General features: G+C 28.9%; 1 protein-coding gene across 1 annotated transcript; it reads left to right on the plus strand.

Annotated features, from left to right (window-relative positions):
- The first annotated feature begins 6,037 nt into the window (after positions 1-6,037).
- LOC129980751 (probable glutamate receptor) lies at positions 6,038-20,477 on the plus strand. Its single transcript, XM_056091133.1, has 7 exons — positions 6,038-6,130; positions 8,605-8,705; positions 10,631-10,715; positions 14,698-14,853; positions 15,895-16,042; positions 18,093-18,334; positions 20,202-20,477. The coding sequence occupies exons 1-7, from the start codon at positions 6,101-6,103 to the stop codon at positions 20,475-20,477; spliced, it is 1,038 nt and encodes a 345-aa protein (XP_055947108.1). The 5' UTR covers positions 6,038-6,100.
- The last annotated feature ends 1,921 nt before the right edge of the window (positions 20,478-22,398 follow it).

A 22,398-nucleotide genomic window follows, 5' to 3' on the forward strand; every position in this document is an offset into this window, starting at 1 on the left:
ATGGTTTAATTTCTTAAATGTGACATTTAGGAATTGTTGTTATCAGTTATTGAATTATAACAAAAATAACTTTTAACGTTTAATTATTATTCAAAAAATAAATTAAAAATTGAATTTCTGTTAGTTTGTAGCTTTTTTGTTTGTAATTTATTATCTCAACAATTGTTTCTTATTTAAATTATTTAGATTACTCAAAGGCAAGCAACGTATTAAATCATTTTAAGTTTCGTAATTTTATAGGATACGTCAAAAAGCACAAACTATTTTTGTTTCCTATAACGAATGTTTTGAATAAACTTATAGTGGAATTTTTCATTTACAGGATTCTAAGATTCAATGAAGGAGGCCTCTCAAAGCGTCACAAGACCAAATCTGTTCTCTTTTACGATATTTGTACTCAAGGACGCACATCCACAACACATCCTCTCAGTCTCGCAGATCTGACAGGAGCTTTCACTATATTAATTGTTGGATTAAGTACTGCAAGTGTATGTGCTGTAATAGAATTATTAATGAATAATAGAATACAAAAAAGACAAACTGAATAAATAAATTTTAAAAAATTTCTGTGTTTTCTTTTGATAATATACAAATATATACAATTTCTCAAAGACTTTTGAGTCTAATATATATTAAGTCAAATATATCAAAGACATTTAAGTCACAAATATATACAATTTCTCAAAGACATTTAATCTTTTGTTCAGTACAAAAGTTTTAACAAAATTTGTTAGAAATAATACCATTTTTGTGCTTTTTAAAAATTCTTGCAATTTTAATGAAATATTTATGAATTTGCACAGCTACTCTTAGTATCTCACAAAAAATTTATGTAACATATTATTACAAAAAAATATTTATTATATGTAAAAATATATAACATATTATTACATATTAACAAAAAATTATAGCATTTTATTAACATTTAAAAAAAAGGAACTAAATTATATTAATTTAAAATGAGTCACAGTTTAAAAATCCAAATAGTATAACTTAAGTATTTTAGAAAATTTCTCTATAATATAAATTTAGAAATTTGAAGTAAACCATTAAATTTTAAAGTAAATCATTTTTAAAATAATGATGAAAAGCCTAATAATATAGAAATGTCTCCCAAATTAATTATTTTTTAAATTTTGCTAAATCTGATATTTTTAAAATTTGAAGTGTAAACATTTAATGTCTGAGGGGACATCATGAAGCACATATGGTCTTCTACATATTCAAGTTATCGTCATGTTTCTGACTATAACTTAGACAGCAAGCACTAAAAAATGTCAAAAAAGCACATTTCTAGTAAATCTGTCATATATGAAAACATTACACATATAAATTAGATGAAAAACATTTTTGAGGGGAATAAGGAAAAAAAGTTTTGACAAACTTGAAGACAACGATAAATTCCTTTGCCTTCGAAGGAATCTATTTTTCCCTTCCTCTAAGTTACTGTTTTCAAATTTTTATCAATTATTCTACAAAAACAATAAAATATCGTCTTTTGGAGTTATATCTATATTGTCTGTATGAAATTAACTGATTGTTTTTTTAATATGCTTAAATTCCTTTTGTATGCGTATGTAAACCGTTCTAATAGGGAGCAATGCTATAATAGCATAGAGCTATTAAAAATGTAAATATCCGATTCACCTATCTTCTAAATCTCGCGATAATATTGCGTCAGTTTGTTATTTGTCTTGCAAACTAATTTCACAGATGTTAAATGGAATCCTTCTTCTTTCACTTTCAAGTATCGGAAAAATGACGCCATTAAATATTTGACGAAAAAATAAAAGTGGTTTGAACTTCAGGGAGGCAACGTAATGTATTATTGGAAATTAGACAAAAATTAAAGAAAAAATTTTTAAATGCCAAAATTGTTAGAAAATTATTAAATTGACATCATTAAAAATATCTTGTTAAATTTTGAAATAATGTAAAATTCATTTTTTGTGCGATAATATTTTCAGAGGTTTTCCGCGGTAAACACCAAATTAATCTTAATTTTTAATTAATTAAAATTCTAATAAAAAATTTTTTAAAAAATCGCATCGAGGAGCACATTTTCTCCTCCAATATATATATATATATATATATATAGATAGATAGATAGATAGATAGATAGATATAGATATAGATATACATACACATTCATCTCTTTTACAAGTACACATATTCTATATCTGTTATAGGTCAATTCCTAATATTTACAGACAAACTAATAGAAAGAAATATTAAATGGTAGTGAATAGAATGGGAAAATGCAAATTTAACTTCATTTATTTTATTCTTTTATTAACTTTTATTCTTTTATTTTATTCTTTTATTAACTTTTATTCTTTTATTTTAATCTTTTATTAACTTTTATTCTTTTATTTTAATCTTTTATTATTTTTACCTTTCTAAAGAGGAGTTTTTTTTCTGAAAGTCAGCATGACGTTTGTTCAGTTTTAAAATATTTAAAGGTAAGAACATTTTCTTGCAATTTTAAATGTTAAATTTAATGTTAAAAATGTAAAAATGAATTCCAGTTTCTAAATAGTAATTACCAAAATTTATTAAAATAACTAATTTGGCTCACAAAGGTAAAATTTATTATTACCTCAATCAACTCTGGCAACTAACTGGAGATCTATTATTTACAATGGTTCTATTTAAATTCAACTAAACTTCTTTCTCTAAATCTTTTTCAATTAAATTTCTATACAACTTAATGCACATGATATGTTTAATAAAGAATCTTTAATCGTCAAATTGTAATGATTATTTAAACCGTGATTATTAAACCATGTCTTAAATATTTTTCTATTTATTGTGTACATGAAAATTTCTACCGGAATCGAGTCCAGCGATATCATAAAGTTAAACATATCTGTCCGGTAATCTAACTGTACGTTGCTTTTCTTATATTTTATCTTCTGACATTGTTTATGGCAAGTTTACTGCAGTCGATTACAAGACTCTCCAAGAATGAATACAAAAAAACATTACAGTTTTTCATACTAATTCTTATAAAAACGCTTTCAATGTTGGAGAGACAGGATTATTTCACAATATTCTTCCTGGCAGGAACTTTTGAAGTAAAGAGTGAATGCAGTAACGGCAAAAAAACTATAAAATCTGCGATTGACTTTTCTTCTCGAATGCGAATGAAAAATTATAATCGTTATTTACAAAATCAAAAAAGTCAAGATGCTTCAATCTGAGAAGTGTTCCAGCTGAATATGCATCAAACAAAAATTCTTGGAAGACAAGAACACATTTTGAAAACTACCTTCACAAAATGGACAGACAAATTCACACACAGAAACATAAGATTCTTTAGTTATTGGCAATCCCAAATCGTAGATTTAAAGTTACAAAATATACGAGTGGAATTTTTCCCTGTCATTTGTAAAGCAAAGCTTCAACCTAGGGATTTGATGATTATACGGATTTTTAAACGATACTATTAGAAACAACTTCTGAAAAATACATTTTTAAGTATAGAATATAGAAGCAAGAAAAAGTCAAACTTACTAGAAGACATTTATATGATTTCTTCAGGATGGTAGAGAGTTCGGAGTAAATGCATCTTAAGCTCTTTTATAAAACATGATTTTTGAAAGATCGGAGTTGATGAATTTCAAAATGAAAATAGGAAACAGTTCCTTTCCATTTCAGATAACTTTAAGGATTATGCAGCTTGCAATATAAACCTCCTTACATCAGATGTATCAGAGTGATTTGATAAATACAAAATAAGATAGTTAGATCGATAATCAGGAGGATAATGGGAAACATGGAATTCGCTCTTCTAAAGAATTCATTCAGTCTTTGAAAACAGATAAACTATTCTTTTCAAACAATGAAGGATAAGATAAAAGTTTCCAAAAATTCATTTGTATTAAGAATGCGATGTAGTTGATAGAAACAAGGTGCAAAGTAAAATAATTAATTTCATTAAAAAATATTTTTAAAATGATGTCCAAACTACTTCGACTAAAAAATAAAACGTATTCATTATGAATAGTTTTTTTTTAATTCCATAGCCAGTTTTAAGAGAGTTGATTTCTTTTCGATCCTTTGAATGGCGTTAAATAAAAATTAAGTTGTATTATAAATAGAAACTTTTTTACCTAATTTCGAAACATTTCTATAAATACCTTAAACAATGCATTTATATGTTACGTTTGAAATTTGTAAGGATTTTTATATATTTAACGAAATACAGGATACCCATTTTAATCGTTGCCTAATTGCTAACTTCTAAATCAATAAATATAAGCATTGGCTTGAAATGAAAAAATTGTATATTTTGTAAAAATTATAATAAAATTTCTTGATTCTCGAATATTTTAAACAAAAGTGGTCCAATTTTCTATCTCTAAAAATGATCGAGATATGAAGCTTGGAATTAGAAGATTTCAGATCATCTCGAGGATGATCCGCCTGTCAACTGGTATTACTTAGTCGAGGCGCTTAAAGTAAAGAAATTAATTGTTTCATAATTCGATTAGTTTGGATAGATACAAGGAGAAAGGAATTTTTTTAAATGTAAAATATCAAGAATATATTTCTAAATATGATCAAGAGGATCAAGAAAATGCATAAAATTTAGATAAAATAATTTTTTCAGCAATTTATTTTCTGACTGCAACACCATAGATATATTTCTTCATTTCATTTACAGTAACTTTTCAAGTGGAAATATGTGTCTACGTCTAAAAGCTTAGAAATTATCATTTTGGATCGCGATTAGAGATTAGCTGGTATGGAAGAGAATAATCTATATAATAATAATTGCTTAGTCTCTCAACTATAATATGTAAAAATTCGATGAAAGTTTTAGAAATGTTCATATTAATTCTAGAACTTTAGAAATACGGATATAATTTTTGAAGGGAATTTATAACTGAAAGCTACAATCACCTAATGTCAGAAAGTTACAAATATTGCAAGTTATACTTTTATTAGTGCATGGATTTCACATTTTGTTTTTTAAAAAAAGCCTATGTTTGTATATTCATGTTAGGGCATATGGAGCTGCCACCGAAAACAGAGAGGGAAGACATATTATGTTAAGGTAATATTATTGTTTTTAAACTCTCTTATACGGTGTTGAATTCCCTGGCAATAATATCATGCTAGAGGACATAACTTTCTGACGACATTCTGAAACAATCATAACAATATAAACTATACCTTAGGTTTAATGGCCCACTAAACATATCAAAAACAAATAAGTAATCGGTATCTGTCTATTCCAACTTCATTTTTGTAAAATTGTATTTTACATTGATTTCGCGCCCATTACACAATGTTAAAATACTTGAGCTATTCGAAAATAACAAGACAATGGTTATTTCCATTTGGTTTAGAATCAAATACGAGCTATAAAATATAACTTATTATACTCACTCATTATCTTTGAACTGATTATCCCTATGCTGAAATTTGATTTAACCTGTTCGACATCAATACAAAATACACGTTCAGAAAATCGTTATCTTATTCAAACATTTGCTTGGTAAGAATGTCAATGCAAATTTGTCTAGAAAAATATATTATTTATCCAATTATGGTTAGTCACTTCCTTCCTAAATGATTTTAAAAAACTATTATTAATCACGTCTTCTTTTCCGTTTATCATCCGTGCAGTTTTAAAACAAAGTCATGAAAAAGGAAATTCAATCATTTAAAGTGCTAAACGTACTTCGAAACGGCATACAAGCAAACCGCATAATTGAAAAAAAAAATGTATCATTTACTTTTAAATAGATTTTCAAAATTCCCTGTAGCCAAACATTAAGCAGACATTATCTGATATATTTCTTGAAAAATTACATTGGAAATAACACGCATCTGTACTTTTCCCACTAAATTTGAGAAATTGTATCGATTAAGTTAACTTGTAGAGAAAATAAACTCATTTGTAAAATAAGAGGTATGAGTACAAAAATAATTTTTCTATGAATTTAAATTTAAAATTATTTGTTACTGGATTTTTTTTTTGGGGGGGGGGTGTTCGGTATTGGGAGGGGATCTTCTTAACTATTATCTTCAGTAATGCAAACTAAATTTTTAAACTTCTGAACAGTAAACTTAGAAGTGAAGTTCCAAAATGAGGACTGTTCGCATTGCAGTATCACAGGTAGATTTTGAAACATTTTTACTATTTTTTTCATGAACAAAAGTATTACAAACCTTTTGTAATTCATACGACATATATTTCTATGATGCAGATCTTTCATTTCATATAGTATTCTTAATTTCATATCTATATTCATTGTGTATGAGACCAAATGTATAGGATATCCTAGATATATTCACCCTCTGTGGTTTTGACTGTCGAAGAAACTGTTATTTTGATTATTAACTTCTTCTATACCATCCTCAATTATCTTCATCAATTATCAATTAACTTCATCTTTTTCATCTAATATAAAGTATTGCATCTATGCAATACGGTTTCGCTAAAAGTAATTCAGAAAGTAAAAGCCAATATTTAGAATTACGCAACTTTCTCATGCAACGCTATGTTCTAAAAATCAGAGGGGGGGGGGAGGGGGTTGTTTTGTTTTTTGTAACGCAATTCAACAACCAGGAAAATCTCTGAATGAAACAGTGTGGAAAACAAAAAAACTAGTTCGTCTTATCAAAATCAGGAATATTATGGAAGAGAGCAAGTTGTTATTTTATTCCAAAACATGAAAAAGTAGAAAATATTAACCAATTAATTAGAGTACCATTTCCAAAGTGGAAACTCATCTACTGACAAAAACAATAATAATAATAATAAAAGTCACCTTCACAGACTTAAGAACCAGGCAGCGTTATTAATAAAGATTAAAGCAAGTAATCAGAAGTAATAGAAGATTTTTTTAAAATATATAATTAAATAGAATTTAAAAGTGGCGAAAATTCAGCTGATAGAGATATCTTGTCAACATACATACTCATACATACTTACTGAATTTTCATAAGAATTTGTTTCTGTACTAAAATTGACTTTTAACTATCTAAAAAATATTCACTCGTATACCTTTTTTTCTATTAATGTTTAGCCGAAATCTTTATTATCAATTCTATTTAATTTCTCCAGAAACCAAGACCCTGGAACATTTCAAAGATATTTCAATCTAATTACAATATCATTTTGAGAAAAGTCATTAAGATGTACTTTTTTTTCTCTACGCCCTTCAAAAATTCATTTGATTGAGCTATATACATACATATATATACATATTTTATCATAATATTTTAGCTGAATATAAACATATATTTTGATGACGGAACTATAAAAATAAAATTCCATGGCTTATTCCAATGCTCACTGCCCCTTTAAACAAGTAACGCTCCACACTTTTGCTGCGATCATAACTAAATCAGTTATGAAATTTTAATTTCATTACTTTATACAATCAAAAGGCCATTTCGAGGAAGCATTGTGCATTTATTGGCTAAACTTGCTTTAAATATCCATTGGAATGGTCTTAAATCGTCTAAAATAGTTACATAGCAAAAATCTATTTTTTTTTTTTAAATCTGGAAGTAAATTTTCCTAAGCGAAAAAAGATATATAAAGATAAAAGATAAAAAGATATATAGCATTTTCAGGTTTAGAAATTAATTATTGGATCAAAATTAGGGTGGACATCTTATATATTGAAAAATCAAATGTTTGATATGAAAAATCATTGTTGATGAATTTGCATTTGAAGCCCTTAAGCTGAGATGTATAACATCATCGCTTCCTGGAAGGAGATCTTTGATTGGATATCAAACAGATATCTTAAATCGTGAAAATCTTTTCTTTAATATGACAAGCCGTCTATTGCGACCAATTGATTCGCAGGGAATACTGATTCTGTTAACTTTTAGTTGAATCTTTAATACGTAGTCTCACATTCATAATTCCCTAAGAAAAAACTTCAACCATTAAATTGAGTCTGACATTAAAGCCGTTTTATTTCAACGGTTTTTCATACGTATTATTAATTGTGTATATGAACAATCCCAATGAAGCAAAATCCCACGACATCGTAGTGCTATTAAAAACTTAAATGTCCGGTTCATGTACCCTCTAACTTTCGAAATAATATAATTTCACTTTCGTTTTTCTTGTGTAAATCACGCAGATATTAAGCAGAATTCTTTTTTATTAGCTTTTAACAATTATAAAAAAATCATCCAATTAAAAATGTAAAGAATCAATTAAATATTTATCAAACAATGATAGCAGTTTGATTTAAAATTCAATAATAAATTCTATAGTTGAAAATTAGGCAAAAAAAAAATGTCTTTGAAAAATTGACAAAATTCAGAACAATTTGCACAATAAACTTTACATCATTAAAAAAACAATTTTTTGAATTTTTAAATAATTTCTGTGCTTTTATATTTCTATAAATTAAGGTGAAAAAACTTTAAAATTTTGCTTCTAAATTTTTAACTAATTAAAATTCTTATTAATCTTTCAAAAAATCGCCGAAGTACATATAAACGCCAGTAAGTAAGTATACGCCAAATTTGGTAAATCCAGTTTAAAGTCTAGCTTGTTCAGCGCCAACACGCTCACATTCATCTTTGTCATACATAGAGATTATCATACTTATGAATTTTCAGTGGGCTCCATGGATACAGTTTGATGCCAACTATAGCTTGGATTCAGCCAAGGGAGTGCTCATCGAACTCTACAGCGGAATGAAGCAGACGAAGATTTTTGAGTAAGAAATGCTCTAATTGCTTTCTACATAGCTTGATTGCATTAGCAACACATTTTCACTTGCCAAGAATCACTGCACAAATATCCAGGGGCAGCACGTCAACCGAGAAATTAACAATATTTCAAAAATATTTTTCGAGAGGCTGTAATTTAAAAAAAGATACCTTATTCATAAATAGTCCTGTGTGTAATAACCAAATTTAGCCTCAATAAATGAGAATAAGTTGATAGTTAAGGGGAATTTTCGAAATGTATCATTATCCTCTCATAAAATGATCGTATGCTCTAATCAACTGTATTTAAAAAGTATTGATATTCTTTAACTTCCATCCTTAATCCTTCCTTTAAATCCTTAAATTTTAAATCAAAACGAAAAAATGTTGAACAATACTCTATTTGAGAAGTGTTCTTACTTCCTTTAGAAGGTGTTACAAAATCAAAAAAAAACATCATCCAAGAACTTGTTGCTAGTGTAAACGTTATTCAAAACTGTCTTACTTTTTACAAGGTCATTCATAGTTAATTACTTTGTTTTCATCAAAACATTGATTTTACTCTAGTCCTCTATGAAATTTGTAATTTTGAAAAGGCCATGTCATTACTTCCAGATTCAGAACATTTGAATAGAGGGAATCGTTATCTTTTCAACGTGGAAGAGAAAGAAAATTCATATCTACAGAAGTAGTAAAGGAGATTTCTGTTCAAACTGAAGAGGATAGAATTTCAAATTTTCTGACCAGTCCAGTTTCTGTAAGAAGATTATTAAGTAATATTACTGTATAGCGACGAGAAAGAGTTCATTTGTACATTGTGGTTCCATGATAATACGCGGCAAATTATTATTGCCATTTTGGAATTAATTGTTGTTATTCACTTTTTTTCCATTCCTTATTACGTGATCCATGAAATTTTAGATGAATAGCACACTTTTCTGATGAATAGTGATGGCTGTAGAGGGCTTTGAGGGTGTTAATTATACACATCCTTTATATTACTTTATAAAAGGGCAATAACAGTAAGAGCAACAAAATCAGTGGAAAATAATATAAAGGCAACAGTAGAAAAATTTGTGATTTTTGGAATCGTTATAATCAGATATATTTCTAGAGAAGGAATTACAAAATATGGTAAAATGATGGTTTTTACTAATTTATTGAAAAATTTGCAGGTAAATTATAATCTGGCGCTCTATACTGAATTTCACTATATAGATAAATAAATCATCAAATACTTCTTGAAATCCTTAACTAATTTTGAATTGAAATTTGAGTACACTCAACAAAGCAAATTAATTATAATAATTTCATTGTAACTAAAATTAAGTTATAATTCCTTACAACTAAAAATCATTTTAATTCATTATAATAATTTATAAAACCAATTTCAAGTTAACTTATAATCAATATTTGAACAATTGTTGTGCTGTTGTTTATATTTCCGTATTGAAAGTTACAGATAAGTAATAACAAGTCATTCGATCACAAGTTTGCTATTACTGGAATATTTTGAAAGCTACTGTATGTGTGGTAAAATCCAATAAATATAGTACAGTTGAAATTAAAATTATATTCTAATATTTACAACATATTTACAGATTCTTTTAGAGACACTTACAATTCATAACAGTGCTGTTATAGAGTCGAAAAAGTGCTGTTATACAAAGGTCATTAAAGTATACGAAAAGTATAAGTATACAAAAGGTCATTAAAGAATAAACTTGAGTTGCGCATTACAATAGTGCGAAATTAAAAGGTTCGAAAACACCAAACGATATTCTCGCGTTTTTTTGTGATTAATTAATTATATATTGTGATATTAATTTATTAAAAGTAGGAAATCAAACGATAAATTAGCAGCGTCTTCTGAAAGTGTCGTCATTTCATATAAACGCATAACATGTGTTTGACAATGTTTTCTTTTTCCTAGTTACGAACTGCAGATGATAAAAGCGTACGGTGTGTTGGGCCCTGATAAAAAGTGGACTGGAATGGTTGGATCAGCTCTAAGAAACGTAAGTTGGAATGAGAAAAACTCTCCCTTTTGGTATACAGTTATTAGTTTATAAATTACAATTGGGCAACCGTAAAGAAATTAGAAAGTAGGAGGAATATTTTCACTGTTGGCATCATCAATGCACTTTTGCTATAAATTCATTCTCGAAAATTGAATTTTAGATAAAATTAAAAAGGATGTTGATGCTTTAATAGTGTTTTACATTAAATTGAAAAAATAATTGTCTTATATAAATGTCGAAATAAGATCGATTGAAGAACATTATTAGTCAATAAAATAATTTTACAGCTACATTTATGTAAATGAAATTCGAAGAAAAACAAATGCCAAAAGTTTTCAAACGCCAGAATCATATATATTGCCGAAATAATATGCAGGATGTTTATGTTTATTTATAGGATATTTGTTATTGCAGCATGTTTAATGTGTTTATAATATGCAGGAAGCTTACGTTAATAGCGTCTGATAGGTAATTTTTAAAGTATTAAATATATGCGAATACACTCAAATCTCTGTATATAAAATTTGGAAATTCCTGAAAAATTTCAAGATCTAAGAATTTCAATATACTGAAACAAATATTGTACATCGTTTTTTAGCAATTTTTCATAAGTGATTTCCTAGGGTTAAGAAAAGACTTAAAATAATTTAACCATCAAAAACATTTATTAAAAAAAGGAGGTTAAGGAGAAGGCTTAGTATAAGGAATCTAAAGCTAAACTGCAACTGAAGTAAATATTCCATTTCAGGCAAGGTAATTATAAAATAGAAGATAAAAATAATGTATAGCTATCTAGTATTTGTATTTGTTTGCTATCTAGTATTGCCATTTTGTAAAAGATTTCCAATTTTCCAAAAATATCTTTTGTAATTAAAATTTGTGGAAGAGTTTTATTTAATTCTTTATTTTTTTATGAATGAAATCAGTGGTCATGCTTTGAGAATACATAATACTTTAAGCCGACATTTTTTTTTCGACACGTAGAGATTTTATTCGATATACAGAAGCTGTTTTTCTATTGAAAATCGAAGATTTCTGAAGAAAGTTTGATATATGAAAATTTTCGATGAAAAGAACTTCCATAAATGGGAATTTCACTGTATTTCCAATTGGGGAAAGGCTTTTACTAATATAAATAATTATGTATTATATTATTTGAGTCAATGAATGAAATACCGGGTGCTGCAGAAAAATACGGACAAACAATTTTTCATATAACTTTTTAAGAATTAAATAAATTAACAAAATATAACAAATAATAATAAGAGTAGGCTTTGACTAATGATTAAAGTTAATTGGTTTCAAAGTGGCCGCCTTTTGCAGCGATGCAGAGGCGCAAACGCTTATTGAAAATTTCAGCAATGGGCCGCAAGTCTTCTACCTTTAATTTATTCTATTCTCGCCGAAGCGATTGCTTTAGAGAGCCCAACTTTTTATGTGATTTAGTGCATGTTCTAGACTCCAATGTACCTTACACTGTAATCCATGGGATTGCAATTCAGTAAGTATTGAGGCCACTCTCCAGATGATATCACGTCCGGAAAATTCGCCTTGCACTATTTTTGTGCCTTTTGGTCTTGTGAACTCGTGCGGAGTCCTTTTGAAAAGTTCACTTTACATTGCCGAAGTGCGTTTTGGGCCACGGAAATACAACAGTTTCTAGAATGGCCCACTGGTACACATTTTGAATCCTTTTAACGCCCTCATCCAGAAAACTCCAGAACTGTTTTGCCGCTTGAGCGAATTCCGCCCCAGACCATGACCGATTTTGGATGTTGGCGATGTTCAACAACTGTCGAGGTGCTTGGAGGTCTACAAACCAGATCCCATCGTTCTGGGAGTTATGAGCTTGTTAGACGGTAAAGAACTTCTCATTAGAGAAAAGTAATCACTCCCAATGCTGACTTGCGCAAAACTCAAAATTTTCTGCGTCTTTGGAGCCTCGAGAGTTTTTTTCTTCAGTGAGAAGCTGAACTTTTTGGAACTTGTAAGGCTTCAGTCCAAGCTCTTTTTTTTACCATTCGCCGCACTGATCTGTTACTTATTCTCGATTCACGAGAGATATTTCTCATGGGAAACCTCGGATTTTGTTGAACTCACTTTTTGATGGCCTTACGGCTATTGAAAGTGCTCATCGTACGTTTTCGTCCACTTCCTGGACATCGACCATCATTGCCAAGATCTTTGAAAATACAGATTGCATTAGACATTGCTTGCCGAGGAATAGTAAGCAACTGGACGATTTCACACTGTCGTTTTCCTTGCTTAAACAACTCTAAAATTGGAAATATTTTGCTTGACATAGTACAAAAGCCAAAAAACAATACCTAAACTAAGATATATGCTATAAAATATTTTACAATTGAAGTGTTAGACAAAAAGAAATGGACACAAATTAAAAAGAAATTAGTTAACTTCTATTCTATAATGCATTAATTTTGTCCAAGGTTCTTTTTTTCTTTTTTGCCTCAGCCTGTACTAAAAGAATCAGGAATTCTTGTTTTTAAGAGAAACATTTCCTTAGCTGCCATTTTTACACTATGAGAGCCGTATAAAGATTGATTTTTTAAATTTGTTTTTTTATAAGGTTACTCATAAATCAAAGTATTTTCATATAATTTTCTATCCTATTATATGAATGTAATTGAAAGTATAAGTCTAAATGCCTTACTTAGGGAAATGAACGCTTGTAATTAAAAATAAATTTTAATTAATTCTACAGATTAGAAGTTCTGTCAATTTGTGTGTTGCTATTTATGTTCACTCAACATCACACTAATAAAGAATCTACGCCATTTCATTTTTTTTCGCCCATCCATTTAGACTGAACATCCATGGTTGCTCCATGGCAGATTAATACCGATTCCCTCGATAAAATTCTTGAGAAACTCTTATTTACTATGAATATTGTCATCATACGGAGAATGTTTCATTGCATCATGTGCAAATTTCAAATGGGAGTAGAATGCTTGAAGATGAATCTGAATCACAAAATAATACTGGATCGCAAGAGTCATCACTATTGTGCAAAGAACGTGAAAAGGAAACAAGCGTAAATAATAAGCGGATTATTAATCTTAATATAGATACATTAATGAAATACATTGTAGTCAGCTGCACACGAGTTGTAAAACATATCTGATATTATCAGATAGTGGATACATATAAATATGCTAAAATGTACTCGATGCATTTCAGATAATCACAGTAAATACAGAGATGGTTTATATTCGGAAATATCGTTCACCAGATATTGTTAAGTGGCCCAATGAAACGTAGTCAGACGTGCACATCTGATTATTTATTCAATGTCTGGTGAGCAATTGTGTCATATCCTCAGCATTATCTACTTTAATATCGCACCAGAGTTTTCTTTTCTTTATAAAAAGTATTCTGGGTGTTACAAATCTGGTAACTATATCTGTCAGCGTATGAAATTATTTAGTCTATTTAATCTTCGCCCAAGTGTCCCATTTTAATACTGAAGAACGTTTTTATTGAAACGGAAGAAGATCCTAACGAGGTGCTATCCACTATGCTGCAATTTATGGATCTATTGTTGATTCGAATATTCTAAGAAAATTGTTTCCAAAGAAACTTTATAACTCTTCCATCCAGATATTCAGGCATGAACCTTGAACCTTCCAAGAAATCTCCTCTAGTACTTGATTGGTTTTTTCAGACAATTGTTCTTAAAGAGAGTAGGAACAGGAAATCAATGTGATAATAGATAAAAAATGGTGGTATTATTGTTATTTTAATTTAAATTCTCATATAACATCTATCACCAGATGACGTTCGTTTGTGAAACAAAATTTCTGCAAAATTCTAATTAAGTTTTGAGCAACCAGTCATTTGTTCATGCTGTAGTAAAATATCCTATGTAATGCTCTTCCGCAGATTTGGCTATCTCCATTTAAATCTATTTTTAATAATCAAAAGACATTTTCTGTGCATTAATCCATTCTTTTTACTTCAGGAAACAGACATACTGGGACCATTCTTGATTGATGAAGGCAGAGGAAGTGCTGTTCAATTTCTTTCATCTCTAGATTTTTCTGAGCTGGCGATGGCAACAGGTTTAACCTCTGCTGGCCAGAATCCTTTCGTTGTATTTCGGGTCTTTTCAGCTGAAGTAAGAACTTTTAGAAATTCCTAAGAGATATGCTTCTGCTTCCGTTAATATTATTAGTAAAAAGCTTTTATTTTCTTTAGATACTCAATAATTTAATTTTTATGCATTAATTCGTGCGCATAATTGTAACTACTACCTATTTGTTTTGGTTTCAAAGAACAAATTTGTGAAAAAAATACTGAGCATGCCGCATATTCTTGGAAACCTCAAATGAGTCGTTATACGAAATTAATTTACACTGAATTAAAAAAAAAAGCTTCCACGACTTATTAAATCGATAAACACAGCTTATTATTTTTCCCAACAGTTTCTTAATCCTAATCTCATTGTTATTCATTTTTACAAAGACTCATTTAAATAAGTGAGTTTGAAAGCAATCAAACTACAACTTATAGAAAATAGAAATTAAAAATACTAAGAAAAATTATGATATTACTGGAAAAAATTATTGGGCTCTAAATCATTAAATAAATAACTATAATTAAAATAAAATCTATACTATAGCTAATAAAAATCTGTACTAATAACTATAATTAAATAAAAATTAATATAAAAAATAACTATAATAAAAATAATTCAGGTCAATATTACTTGAGATATTTCTAGCATGAATGTATAAATCATAAAAATTCATTTAAAAACAAAACGATGGAAATTCTCGAAACTTCTTTCCAGTAATATATTGCATGCTATTAATTTTCATGTTCGTAAAGATTTCTGAGAGAATATTCCAACAGATGTTTAAGAATTTGACAGTGATAACATGGCTGTTGCATATTTTTTTTCTTTTTTTTTTCTATGTTTTGAAAATGAACATTTTTGCTAATTCAAAAATTTCAACTGATGAATTTTCCTCACATATCATTGAATTCATTTGCATACATCTCATATGCTTTAATCTCAAAAATAAAATATTTTAACTTATATTAAAAATGTTTCCACTTATTAATTTTTGGCATTTAGTATAATGATTTTTATTTATAATATACATGAAAAACATTTTATAATTAAAATTTAAAGTTTAACTAATGTTTTTATTAGGTATGGTTATTATTCTTGTCAGCTATCATTTTTGCGACCACAGTGGTGTTTTTAATACAATCTCTTCTGCCATATCCTTGTGAAAAAGGAAAAATCCAAAGTTTTCTCAGATACTTCTGGCTGTTTACGATGTCATTATTTGGGAAAGGTAAGTGGCATTTTAAGAACACTTAGCTTTTAGATAAAAACCATTTCTATAACAAAACGGAAGGACTTTAAAGCCTTAAAAATATTAATGAAATAAAAATTACCCGATTACAGGATGCAATATGTTATTATTAACTCGTATAGCCTTATCGATAGAAATTCGTGGACCAGTATACAAAATTCATTTGCTGTGAATACTTTTTTCAAACACAGAAAATCAAGCATATCCAAAGGTTTAATTTTGCAAATAAGAATTCGATTATTTCTGTTTATTTAATAAAAATTATTTAAGTGATTACTTTAAAACGAATCATACTACGAGAAAAAATTAATAGAAGCGTTCATGTCTTGAGCAAATTTTCTTCAGAAATTTCATTTTTAAATAAATAAATTTTTTTATATTTTCACTTTTATCGTTTAAGATGAATGCATTCTTTACTAAATTCACTAATTCTAATTCGTATTTCTTTCTGTTTACACTAGAAAAAAATGTGTCTTCGATTTGCTATTTCATCTTTTATATCATATATTATTTCGGTTAAATTCCAAATTGTAATATATTCATAAAAATGTCTCTAACTTAAAAAATGTTCCATTCTATAACGAAGCGAACTTCCGCAATTTAATTACCAACAGAAAATGTCAAGTATTTGAGCCCTGCCCATAAGTGTATCGCAGAAAAAAGATTTTAACTGTCATTTCGAATGACGATTTCCCGATTGTTCTGCTTGTATTAAATCAAAAGTGTAAACACTTACGTAAAATTACTTATGATTTGGAGAAATCAAGAATATGATCAAACTTTAATAATCCCAGATACTGAAAATTTATTATATTAGAAAAATAACTGGGCAGGAATATGGTTTTTAATCTTTATTATCAATCGTTTTGATAATGAAATGGCACATCTTCGTGGACCAATTTACATGAAAAAAGTCTTCAGTCTTTTCTTTCAATATTTTTTTTTATATTTGTCAGCAATCTGATGTTCAGAGAAGCATAATCCAAATTTTTCTATTTTATTTTAGTTACATTTTCGGCAGGTATCGAAAAAAAATTTGAAGACTTTGGTTTGCAAAGTTGAGATGCATTGCTATAAGATTTTAAATGTTCTCAAAATTTTGGCATCAAATAATTCGAAGACTACTTTTATAGCAATCAATTTTTCATTAAGATTCAAAATATCCGGTCAACTATTACTAAACCTAACTCACGCGGGTTGTGGTTGTCAGCTAAAGTCAGTTAAAGTCAAGATTTCAAGCAAAGCTTCAAATAGTTTATGTGGTAACACATTTAATTTTTATTTCACTTGTAGTCAATATTTCTTTTTTATAATAGAAGCAACTTCCAGGATCAAAGTTCTCTTCATGTCGAAACACCTATCAAGGCGGAATCAAATGAGCATTAACTTTATTCCTACCATTCGCTGGATTAACAAATTGTTCTTATAGTCTGATAAATGTGTTTGGCGTTATATTCGATGTTTCATTTAATTTCGTTTGACATTACATGTTTCCAATTTGCTATTATTTAGGAAAATGAAATATCCGTGTATTTCACCTTGTTTGTAAGTGTTTTATTTGTATTTATGTCAATTTTTTAATTGACATTGTAATTTTTTTCTTGGCCAACTAAGAAGAATCAAAATTGTTTTTTCGTCTATGCAATCGAGTTTACAGCAATTTCAAATTTATCTCTTTTCATTTTTTTTAATTATTTCATCTGAAATATTACAGATAAATCGGAAGTAACTAGAAAATAACAAAAAAATGAGCTTCGATCTTAGTATATTTGATTAAATATAAGATACCAGGTTTGTGAATCATACTACTACAGTTTGGATGCTTTTGTTGCTACAGACCAATAAAATCTAAAATTTAGACAAGTTATATTTTTTAATTAAAAGGATAATAGCTTTACATACCTTTATTAAAACAAGTTTTGTCCGCATGTTTCTTTTTTTTTTTACTTATTGAGATGCTGTAATTCATAAACTTTTCAGGGTGGATTTTATTGAACTCAGAACCCATTTATTATTATTATTATTTTAGATTTTGGAGCCAAACGCAGTTGGTACCTACGCCACATTTGGAACAGTCGCAGTTTCCGCTTCATCCAGAGTGTTTGGCTCATGACTTGCATCATATTTGTGAACACATATCAGGGCAACATCACCTCCAACTTTGCATCCAACAAATTCAAGCCCAGATACGAGACTCTGGAAGATGTTATGAGCGATTCTACAGTAGAAATAAAAACTTATGCGAATTCTTTTCCTTTAATGTGTTTGTCGGTATGTTTTTTTCATTTCCCTAAAGAGTACACTGATGTCTAAAAATTAGGCTTAATTGACGGTTACATGAATAATAAAGGAACTCTTACGTTAGTTAGAATTGCTGAAGAATTGAGGCGAGAGTGCAAAAGGTCTATAAAATAAGAAAATAATGCAAAAAGACGATTATATTCATTTTTATTATCGAAAAAACAATTTAAACTGAGCATACAAAACATTCTCACTTTACTGACTGAAAAACAATGAATTCCCATATTTGTTATGGTACTGAGGATAATTTGTGGGCTCAAAGGATTCTAAACATCATTAAGATCTCTATTTAGCTCTGGGAATGAGGTTGTTGGAGGCTTAAGGCTTCAAGTTGTCCCTAGAGCATGTTTCCTAGCATATGTTTGATGGGATTCAGATAAATTGAATGCATAGGCCACAGTATGCATGGGATATTTCCCTTTTCAAAGAAATGTTCTGTTCAGGAAAACGTCAACTGAAATCTTTTCATGAAGGTTCAATTTCAGACGATGATCTTCCACAAATTATTTTTAAAACACTTTACCAATATTTACTCGCCTGTTTTTCGCATTCAAGGAATAATGCTTAATTTTTGGACATCAATGTAATAAAATAAATAAGAATTGATAATCTTGTACCAACTTAAGTAACTTTAGACCAGTAAACAGAATGATAATGATGAGTTATCAACGGAGAATCATACAAACATGATTTTATATAAAGTGACAACCAAATGAAAGTGAGACATCATTGGTATTTGGCTTTAGAAATATTATTCTAAATCTCAGAATGTTTTGACTACTGTAATAGATGGTTCCGTATGTCAAGAGAAATATGGTACAAAGCAGTTAGCTGTAATGAGCCGTTTAATAAAAAAAAGCGATAAAATTAATATTGATTTGTGTTCTAAACAAGCTCAGTACGTAATGAGGCAGTTATTTTGTCAAATATCTATGATGCTGAGTGCATGCCATGTAATTTAATGCTCTGATGGCACTGCGATTTTAATCAAAGGCATATGTTTCCAGATGATATGACGATTCTAAATCAAACGCATTTAGTCATTACAGAAAAATAATTGCGCAGTTGGAAAACTGTTTCACTGGCTTATTTGAAAATCTTTTATTTATATATTAATTATAATAATTTTTTATGATAAATTTCTATTACTCTAAAACTTTCTGCAATCATTTTATTGTAAGTTTAATCTGTTTAAAAGATTCTCACAAAATTAGTGGCTGTTTTCACTCTTATTTCACTCAACAACAGCTAATCAATCCAAATTCTTTGATTTAGTTTTCTTCTAATATTCTATCAGAGAAAGTCATCTGTCAGAGGAGGTTCTGTGTCCCAATTTCAGTAAAAAGACCCGTATATTTTTAAAATTCCAAAGTTCGGCTACTCATATTATAAAGAAAGAATCGCTTTTATTGTAACTCGGGGAATTATTGAGATTTGATTCTCTATTGCTTTCTCAAATTGTGAGACGATTTGTAATTTGCAAGTACCATCCTTATATGTTTTTTTATCTTTATTTAAGTTATTTAATATCTTAAATCTGCATAATTTAACTTCTAAGCTATATAGAAATTTCAAGTCAGAGATACTTGTTCCTTGCCAGTTAGAAGGACTTAGCCCTCAAGTTTTACAAAACAAAAATTTACGCATTTTGTTATTTATTGTTATCGTTATTATTCGAAAACAATTGAAATAGAAAAATGCATATCTTGGGACTAACCTTATTTCTCTTTCATTTAATGTGTGAAAATATAACTATTCCCGCTGGAGGATTAGAAAATATAAGAAATTTAAGTACATTATTTCTTTTTAATTCAAAGTAAGATTTATTTTTTGTTAGAAATTGAATAACACATCCTTAAGACCTATTTGGCTGCGAGTTAAACGCTACGAAGTATCGGACACCATCAAGTTATTGGATTCCGTGGAAGAAGGAAAGGCCATTCTTGTCGCAGAGATTGGACTCACCAAGTTTTACATAGGAGAGAGATTCCGGCAAACTGGCAAATGCGGAATAAGATCCATTCCTCTTGCTGGTTTTTGTTCCACGTACATAGCTCTAGGCTCAAGAAAAGGGCAGCCAAGAAAATTCCTAAAACAGTTCAATATAGGGTGAGTATGTAGTGATTGCATGTCGTCTTTTTAAAGATTGATTATGAATTCTGAAATTATTTTTAATGTTTTTTCAAACGATCTTGCTTGCTTTAAAAGACGTTGTTCATTTGAATTGCAAGGGACTATCAATTATTAGCCTGAACGGCAGCTGCGCAGGCCGGACAACTAAGAAGGTAGATTAAAGCTCTATAAACGCTCACCTTCTACTTACCGTTTAAGTGCTATTAAAAACACTCTTTTAATACTAAAACCACCTTTTAATCATTTTTTCTATTCTTGCAGTACAGGCCAATATTTTATAAATATTTCTTATATGCTGTACATATTCATAACATTTGCTATATGAAAGGGTAGTTTAAAAATAAAAGTTTTAAAAAACTACAAAAGAAGGAAACAATGTAGTTTATAAGATGAATAAAAAATGGCGTTACAACACCCGAAATTTAGAAGACGGATGAACCCATATTTGTGTTTTTGTGACGTCTAGTGACGTCATCGGACTAGTTTCCTTTGGAAAGTTCCCTATATGCAATGAAAAGAGCATATTAAAGAAACTTAAAATATCACGGCTTCAATGTCTGATACTTAACGAAATCATGGACATGGTTATATCTAAATGATTCAACTAAAATTAAGTATAAACAATATTTACGACCAATTGGTAGTAAAAGATAATAGTTTAAAATTAATAAAACACAATCTTAACAAAACCACTTAAGCTCACTTTATAGTTAGTTCATTAGCACGCGAATTCGAGGTTTGAAAATACCAGTTGGTGCATTGCATACCTTGGTAAAGTAAGTTATTTCACATTTTATTAAGGATAGTGATTTTTCATTAAGTCGGATAGGTGGAAGCCAAATAGTTGAGAGTCTGTTGTAATAGTAAAACTAACTATTTGCTGCTAAACTGGGAAAAGTCAATTTAAAAAAATAGAAAGAACAGAAAAATAAACGAAAACTACTAAGTGCCATTTATTTTTCATAAATCAAGATTATAAAACTATAATTTTGTTACTATTAGTAAGAATTTTCGTACATTCTGAAATATTGCAATCCTGTAAGAAATAAAAATATTATCTAAAATATATGCGTGTGAATTCTGTAAATTATTATTTTTAATAACCGCCCTGAATTGTGAAATCAAAATGGTTAAATGCGGTTGATCTGTTTCAAAACTAAGGTTTAAAAAATGCCGGTTTTGAAACATTGTTATCAACAAATTACAAATAGCTAAAGTTTGTAGCCAGAAAACATCGCTGCAACATCAGTACCGGTGTTCGCAGAAAGTTTTGTCGAATTCGAAAGACAAATTCTGAAATTAAGAATCTGCAATACTGCTTCCCCATGCAATAAGGAAGAGAGTTTTACAGGTATCGTAATGGCTGCTGAATGGACGTCGAATTAAGGACTCTGGATTTGCGACAAATCTGCCGACCGTTACACGGTTTTAATAACAAAAATGAAGGTCTCTGAGTATTCGAGAATTTTGGCGCTGTCTCTATTAGGAAGTGAATTTCCTATATTTGTTCTAGAACATTCAATATCGTGCCATGCGAACTATATAAACAGAGACACATAGATGGAAGGTAAGTCGAGTCGAGCTCAAGTCACTAATTGAGTAAAAAAAACTGAAAATTCCAAATAACAAATTTTAGTAAATTATTTTGAAGCTACTGAAACCAGTAGAGACATCAAACACTTTGCAACACACTGTAATTGCAAGTCATACACAACAATTTGAATGCAGATGTATCTAAGCTACTATAAAATATTTCGCATGATTAAAATGTTTTGCCAATTCGACTTAATAAAACATTTTGATAGAAGAGTGATGATCTGTTTCGTTGCTTTTATATTCAAATATTTTAATTCTGACTTTTTAACAATGCAAAATATTAAGAAAAAACAAACATTTTCTCC

This window comes from Argiope bruennichi, chromosome 8 (genome assembly GCF_947563725.1).
Source record: "Argiope bruennichi chromosome 8, qqArgBrue1.1, whole genome shotgun sequence".
Lineage (NCBI taxonomy): Eukaryota > Metazoa > Arthropoda > Arachnida > Araneae > Araneidae > Argiope > Argiope bruennichi.

Coding starts and splice junctions, on each gene's coding strand:
- LOC129980751 (XM_056091133.1), top strand. CDS start 6,101: ATGAGGACTGTTCGCATTGCAGTATCACAG. Junction 6,131..8,604: donor TTCGCATTGCAGTATCACAG/GTAGATTTTGAA, acceptor ATGAATTTTCAG/TGGGCTCCATGGATACAGTT. Junction 16,043..18,092: donor GATGTCATTATTTGGGAAAG/GTAAGTGGCATT, acceptor TTATTATTTTAG/ATTTTGGAGCCAAACGCAGT.